This window comes from Asterias amurensis, chromosome 18 (genome assembly GCF_032118995.1).
Source record: "Asterias amurensis chromosome 18, ASM3211899v1".
Lineage (NCBI taxonomy): Eukaryota > Metazoa > Echinodermata > Asteroidea > Forcipulatida > Asteriidae > Asterias > Asterias amurensis.
The window spans coordinates 4,718,283-4,726,630 of record NC_092665.1 but is presented as its reverse complement, the minus strand read 5'-3'; the positions used below and the strand labels follow the sequence as shown (position 1 = coordinate 4,726,630).

Below are 8,348 nucleotides of genomic sequence, written 5' to 3'. Positions count from 1 at the left end.
TCGGAGGCCACAATGAATTATAAGTCTGAGTCTGTATCAAGGAATTCTTGCGTAGTTTCATTTTGCATTTTATGGACTCATCATGGTTTCAAGGACTCATCATTGCACCATCGGACGGAATTACAGGCTGCAGAAATTTCAAACTTTACCGAAAATGTAATAAACTCAAAAAAGGGATGAACTGATATTTATAGCACTGTTTAGGTGACAAAAACACGTTGAAAGTTCTTGTCACAATACACGTTTGCAAAATCAAGTGTTCAAATAAAACGTATTTTCCATACTTATTGTCCTGCAAATAATAAAACAATTAATAATAAAGTAATTTTATTCGATTCATCTAAACACACGTTCGATTTTCCACGATTAACTCATTATTATTATATTTGTAAAAACTATATAGTTGCATATCAGTTTATTTAAATCGTCGTCTAAAACATTTAAACGTTTCTGTGTGTTTTTATGTTTGATTTAGATTTCGTACAGCAGGAATCCAGTAAAAGACGTGTAATGGTTAGAGTTACTATATACTTGACCGTCTACAGCTAAGTGAACTTGATCTCCATAGTGCAGGGGAATCACTGCACTGCTGCTCACTTGACGATAACCTGCATCGCGTACACCCCCTTTTACAATGGTGTTACCGTTCTTCCTCAGCTGGACATATAGGTAAGGCCCACTTGATGATTTATGGACTGAGAACATCAATACGTATACCCCAGGCACATTACACGTAAACGTGCCGTTATTCAAGTTGAAATCAGTCCCTTCCTCTGAAAACAGTAACTCTTCAAAGGGCAGAGGATCATAGGCGGATGGAGGCCTGAAGTAGGCATTCTTCACTGCAGTGAAGGCGGACCGTCGCGTACTACATTCACCTGCTTCACCAGTCTGTCCAGCTGGTCCAGGTTCACCTCTCTCCCCCTTCAAACCATTCATCCCAGGCAGACCTTGAGGTCCTTGTTTTCCTGGTAGACCGACTCCTTGCTCTCCCTTCAGTCCGTGTTCCCCTTTAGCGCCTGGCTCACCAATCAGTCCATCTGACCCCTTGTCTCCTTTAACCCCGGGTTGACCTACCTCACCAGGAGAGCCAGCATCACCTCTGGGGCCTACAAGTCCTTGACCATGGTTCCCATTAGATCCAGGGATTCCCGGTATACCGGCTGGGCCCTGGCAGCAGGAGTTACACGTCATTCCCGAATCGGGTGAAACTGCTGCTGTAGCCACCAGGAACTGAACTTGCATAAAAGCCAAAACAATGGCCACTCCTAACGTAATCTTCATCTGTAAAAATTGTAAGAATAACAACATTTATAGCAATTGTGTTTTCGTAGCTGGTAGGGTTGATCATTTGTCAGTTGATCCTCTCCTTTTATTATGTATTCGCCCGTAAGGTATCAGATTAGATCAAACTGCACATTAGTTGATTAAAGCCATTGGACCCTTTCGGTACAAAAAAAAAAAAAGTTCACAGATTTACAAATAATTTACAGGGTTTACAGAAGGTAATGGTGAAAGACTTCTCTTGAAATATTAGTCCATGAAATGCTTTACTTTTTGAGAAAACGGTAAAACAATATAAATTCTCGTTAACGAGAATTACGGATTTGTTATAAACACATGGCATGACACGGCGAAACGCGCGAAAACAGGAGTGGGTTTTCCCGTTATTTTCTCCCGACTCCGATGTCCGATTGAGCCTAAATTTCCACAGGATTGTTATTTTATATATAAGTTGTGATACACGAAGTGTGGGACTTGGACAATTCTGTTTACCGGAAGTGTATAATGGCTTTAACTGAATAATAGTGTAAGTTTGCTGAACTAAATCGGTAAATGAAAAAAAATTAATGTTTTTTTTTAAAGCAATTAAATGAGAACGCCTTAGGAGTGTTAAAACTGTTTATAATTGATATTGTAAACAGAAGTGTCGTTGCCGATCAGCAGAGTGTGGGTTCGAATCCCGATTCGTGACACTAATAACCTTGCCTTTCGCATTGAACGTAAAGCCGTTGGTCACATGTGTTGTGTAACGCATGTAAACGATCCCAGTGCACTTATCGAAAAGAAAAAAAAGGGCTCGCCTCGGTGTTCCTGGCTGTGGCTGCTGATGCGCCGTAGCACCTTGTAAACCCTTATAAGGTGCTAAATAATTGGTTCTCAGAATTTATCATTTGAATAACTCTGAAAGTTTGTATATACTCAGCGCCAATTGGGTACCTGGTTGGTAGATACTTCGATGTTATTATTATTTTTATTATTCGTTGGATTGCCCCTCTACGTGTGCAAACGATAATAGGTCTGTTGTAATTTGAGCCGAGCAGCGAAATGGTCCGTTTGTGACATAGGCCATCTCAGGACCTGGAAACTGGTTAATTAATACTTATTATACTAGAAGAAATGCCTGAAAAAACATGGAGGTTGGCTTTATAAACAAATTTGTTACTATTGAAAGGTTAATTTGAGACATCACAGTTTCGACCCATACATAATGATACACAATACGTTGCCGGCAATCATGTGGTGTCACTTGGAACCATCCAGACAACATATTGACTTGAACAAAAATGTGCGGCTGTAGCTAAAACAGCACTCTTGAGTTTCCGGCCGATTTTGCACATACTCTCATGACTACATCAATGTACCCTTTCAAGACGTTTGGTGTCTAGGCTGGTGACTTGGCAAAGTTCAAGTATGGCGTCTCCTTCAGCACGGATCAACTCAAAGCTGTACGTGGTCACTTATTGAGTTGATCGACTTAACGTAGTTTCTACTAAATATATTCCGAATCTCATTCTTAATTATAGTGTTTTTGATTTGAGCAAAGACATTTTGTCAAAAGTGGAATGTGAACCTTGGACCCATATTGTTTCGGCGCTCTCCAACTGAGTTATCAATCCATAATGTTCACGATTTACCTTTTTGCCAGCAATGTTTAAAATAGTTTTTTTTTTTTACAAATGTTTCGCACAAAATATAACTAGAAAACATTTTACTGAGAGTACAGAGTTAGGGTAGAACCGAGAGTAAAGCTAACTTAATTCAAAACAAACCACATTTGTTTTTATATTTGCGCCTTTGTTAAGGCTGGCTCACACTATGGCGATTAGAGGCATGCTACGTTTAGCTGCGAATCGCAATTGCGAGTTTGCCGCCATTCATCGTGTGTTGTCGTCAATTGTCGCTGACGAATCTGCTAGAGACCGCAGACGGCTGCAAAAATTAGTCGCGTCCGTCCCTACTGTGTAAGCCAAACTTTAATAAGGCTGGCTTACATAGTAGCGGGGCATAAACCCAACGGAAAGTGGCGACCGTGAAAATCCCAAGACGTTGGCGGCAAAGTAAAGGCAAAAAGCCTAAAGGGAAAAATCATAATTAGCTGACGGGGAGGGAACGACCTTCAGCGACAACAGGAAAAGGGTCACAAGGCTGGCAGCGGATTGGGTGGCGGCAAGGAACGGCGGCTGATGAAGGTGGGTTGTGGCGACGATGACGTGACTCGTTTGCCGACATCAAACCGTCTGTGTGTGGGTTGTATAACAGTCGAGTTTGGCGTTCCCACTCTTCACAATATTCTTGTCATCCATTCATCAGACAACGACTACCAACGAAATTGTGACGACCTCAAAACGACAATTGACCACTTGCACGCGCGTCACACGCGGCGACTGATGCCACGCTCACCATGTTGGTGGTAAATAGATTTACGTGTAAACGCAGAGTCGCCGAAATAGCACACTTCTCTAAACAACACACGTTGACATTGACCACAAAAATGGCGCCTCCAAGATTATTTTGATGATGACGTCAGGTGAATTTGGTCAAACGGCGGAATCGCACGGCATGGAAATGTCATGCGACTGATAATTGCGGCCGTCTGCGCCAAGGAAATGAGGGTTACGTTCTTCAACGAAATCTTAACGCAATCACAATGATTTTTTTGGCTGTCACAACTTTTCCGACGAACACGACTGATAATTTTGACCGTCTTCGGTCGCTAGCGGGTTCGTCAGCGACAATTGACGGCAAAACACGTTGATTGGCGGAAAACTCAAAATTGCAATACGCAGCTCGACTTTGCTTGCTGTAACCCTTATTTGTCATAGTGTGAGCCAGTTAGCACCAGGCCGAAGACTTGTTCGACCCTCAAAAACTGGGACACTGTTGTCGATATAATACTTTTGAATAATTCGTTGACAAGATTTTAGTTTTGAGATGACCTTGTTTTCAAAAGTGATGATTTCAGCGTAGCTATGCATGCAATAAATTATCGGCATTATATAGACCTGTTCATACTTCCTGCGAACGCGAATGGGATACGAATGTTTAAGCCACATCCCTGTTTTTGCAGGGATTGAACACATTTCAACTGATGCGAATTAAACGTTGCGATTTTGTGACGTCAACATTTTGTAACTATTCGCATTCGCATTGCAGGAGGTATGAACAGATATTGTTCGCTTAAAAAGCTATACATCATGGCAATAACGGTGCTTCTAACAAACTGCAGGCGATTAATTAGCTGACCGACTCAATCACAAAACTGTTCATGAAAAAAAAATGGTACAAAGACAAACAATCACATTTCCTAAAGGGTGAAGACATTTGTAAAACGCACAACAACTGCACTGTAAACACAAACAAGTTTTTAGGTTATGTAACAGGTTTCGAACGCGTCAAAGGGTGTATAGGGTTAACACGTAACAGTGTATGGGGCCAATGAGTTGTGTTGAAAGCAATGGTTTCTGCCCATTTGTAAACGGCTGATGCGTCAAACTAAACGCGTCAAGCGTTTAGTTTTTACTATGGTGCGTTTAGTTTGACGCATCAGCCGTTTACTTTATGTTAAGAATGTGTTTAAGAAGCGTTTAAAAGGTGTTCAGCACATCAACGATTGCTGATCGCACCAGTGTTTAAGTTTGATGTAGAAAATGGGCGAAACCCATTGTTTTACAACACAACTCATGGGCCCTATACAGTGTTACGTGTTTAACCTTAACCCTTTGACGCGTTCGAAATTTGTTACAGAACACAAACACTTGTTTTGTATGGTGTGTCTTGCTGATGCGTACCATCAATTTAGTTTATCTGTTTGTCATAGTTTGTTAACGTTTTAAATTGTGTCAATTTTGCCAATTCTGTTGTAACATTCTTGCAAGATGTACAACAGAATGCATCAAAACAAGACAATTACCCTGGTAATACAGAAAAACTGTCGCATAAATATTGGCGGTTAAAGAGTTTTGTAAACATTTGGAGCAAACGGCACACCCGCCTTGCTTCGGTTGCCCCTTGCTTAACAAGACAATCAACACCTTATAGGGTACTCATATTGTACAATGTTCAGTCTGAAATATCCCCCACCCATAAGAACAAGAAGAAGAAAAAAGAAAACATTTGTTATAAAAAAATCTCATCATTTGTTGTTACCAATCTTTACACAATGTTGTAAACGAGCAGAACGTCGCGCGCGGTTAAAGTATTGACAATGGTGAAAAAATATAAGACAAGTTTTGCACAAGACATTGTTGCAGACCTCTGCAAGTTGCGCGATAATTTTTTTTAAAGGAAATTACGGCATAGTTTCAAAGGGAGATGCAACTGGGTGCACATGTTTGTGTACAGTCACAGTACCACCACAGTTCATTAAGATGGCAGAGCTTTAGAAGAGAAGAGACCCAAACCACTGCATGAGAATATCAGCTGTATCGAGTGGTGTCAATTTTGGAGCAAAAACTGCAAGCACATTGCAATAGGCTAACATTCAACCCACTATACTTGCTTCTAGAAGCCAAAGCTTAAGTCCGGCAGTAGAATGAGGAACACTTACCTTGATGATGTGTTCTTGTAGTCCAAACCTTCTCAGTTCCTCTCTTCTGATGCAAAGTTGTTATGAGCACTGCTGCTAGTGCAGCGCGTTTAAATACTGCTGTATTTCCATTGAGGTGGCCATCAGTCTACTTCGGGTTTGATTGACAATCGATGAGCAGCCAATCATAGATACGTCTTAAAGTCACTGATTTATTGCAGTGACTTACTCTACCATTGGTTTGGACGAGGCTGTATGTTACAATAGTGGATCAATACCGTGTTAAAGTCACTGATTTATGACAGTGACTTACTCTACCATTGGTTTGAATGAGACTGTATGTTGAATGGATACCAATGGTGTAAAACTCTACACTACATTGTGTATGTGGTAAAGTCACTGATTTATGGCAGTGATCTACTCTATCATTGGTTTGAATGATACTGTATATTGAATGGATGCCAATGGTGTAAAACTCTACACTACATTGTGTATGTGGTAAAGTCACTGATTGAAAGCAGTGACTTACTCTATCACTGGTTTGGATGAGGCTGTATGTTACCAATGGAGATCAATTTGTACACGCTTTAATGGTAGGGTGTTTTTACATGTATATCCGCCCTACTGGGTTGCACTGTGTGATTGCTTCCTGAAGTTCCTGGCCGTTTTCCTTCTATTTCCGCTCAATTGATGTATTTCCCTGATGATTGTGAGTTAAAGTGCAAGTTTATTATCAAAGAAAGAACTGGGTACGCAATAAATATACTGTTCAGATGGATCTCTTTCGTGCTTCCACTCTTTTGAAGTATATGTTTACTAACACTAACTCAGTGTTTTTTTCCGAAATCGAAATGCAATGACAATGTATTTATAGTAGAGTGCGCCACCAACAGAGCAACATTAAAGGCAATTGACACCATAGGTAATTACTCAACATAATTGCTAGCATAAAGACTTACTTGGTAATGAGCAATGGAGAGATGTTAATAGTATAAAACATTGTTAGAAACGGCTCTCTCTGAAGAAACCTAGTTTTTGAGAAAGAAGTATTTTCTCGAGTTGTTAAAGGTCTCAAACTGAAGGCATCTGAAAGCACACAACTTGTGCGACGGGGGTGATTGTCCCATTATTCTCTCGCAATTTCGACGACCAATTGAGCTCAAATTATTGTTCACGGGTTTGTTAATTTAAGAATATGTTGAGATACACCAAGTGAAAAGACTCACTAGTGGTTGAAAGTTACCTATTAATGTGTCCTGCCTTTGCCCTTAAAGGGTATTTTTAAACTGAGTTTCAATTGTATTCTTTGTTTTCTCAGAGTCTACTACCACCGAAACGCACAAATGCTTTTGGGAAACAAGAATATTCAATGGAGCAGAAACAATCAATATAAACCACAAAAATCAAAAACAATCAAATTAACTTTTGGATGAGATTGAAGTAATTTTGATTGTTTTAAAAAACACGTATGGCAGGATTCCGCCTTGGGCCGGTGTCTCATGGAAATCTGTCCCCGGAGATTCTGTCCCCATCTTGGGCAACTTCTTTGACATAAAGGACTCGTTCATATTTTGGAAATTTCAAAATTGTCAAAATGTGCTTAAAGGCAGTGTACACTATTGGTTAATTACTCAAATTAGCATAAAACCTTACTTGGTAACGAGTAATGGGGAGCTGTTGGCAGTATGAAAGACTGTGAGAAACGACTCCCTCTGAAGAGACGTAGTTTTCGAGAAAGAAGTAATTTTCCACGAATTTGGTTTCGAGACCTCAGAATTAGATTTTGAGGGTCTCGAAATCAAGCATCTGAAAGCACACAACTTCGTGTGACAAGGGTGTTTTTTCTTTCATTATTATCTCGCAACTTCGACGACCAATTGAGCTCTAATTTTCACAGGTTTGTTATCTTATGCATAGTTGAGATACGGCAAGAGTGAACACTGGTCTTTGACAATATTACAAATGGTGTTTACACACATTTCCCCCAGCTACATTCAGAGTACAGACAAGTTGCAAATGCATATTATGAGAGATTTATACAAACTTTGATTAGGATTTATTTAACACAAGTTTGAACTTACAAGTCCATTCCAATTGTTTTGGGCCTATTCATATAAACCGATAATGGTTTTGCTATATTAGTAAGAATAAGTTGTGCTAAGTCATAGTCTTGAACATTCGTTTCAAACCGGCGGGGTCGTGGTCGTAGATGAAGGACCCGGCCTGCCTTCGGCTTAGTCTTTTGTTTACGGCCAAATTAACGCGGGGTCCAGTGGGATCGGGGCCTAAGATACTGTTGATTTTAGACAGACGCTTAAGACCTCGTACCACTCCCCTTTTCCATTGTCTTACTTATTGTTATGAACAAACAAATATCTGTAAATGCAGGAGAAGATTGTTGAATAAATAAATAGCATTGAAGAAGTCGAGGGCCCAGTAATTTAATAAATACTCCATGCATGTAAATTAGAGGCCTACAATTTATTAAGAACGTGTACATTGAGGATCAACTATTTCGAATAGTGCTAAAAAAAAACGC

At 40.1% G+C, this 8,348-nt stretch overlaps 1 protein-coding gene across 1 annotated transcript; it reads right to left on the bottom strand.

Moving 5' to 3' along the window:
• Positions 1-471: 471 nt before the first annotated feature.
• LOC139950985 (uncharacterized) lies at positions 472-1,284 on the bottom strand. Its single transcript, XM_071949810.1, has one exon. The coding sequence runs from the start codon at positions 1,282-1,284 to the stop codon at positions 472-474; it is 813 nt and encodes a 270-aa protein (XP_071805911.1).
• Between the last annotated feature and the right edge of the window lie 7,064 nt (positions 1,285-8,348).

What these genes read in the sequence shown, in the direction of transcription:
- LOC139950985 (XM_071949810.1), bottom strand. Translation starts at nt 1,284, where the DNA reads ATGAAGATTACGTTAGGAGTGGCCATTGTTTTGGCTTTTATGCAAGTT.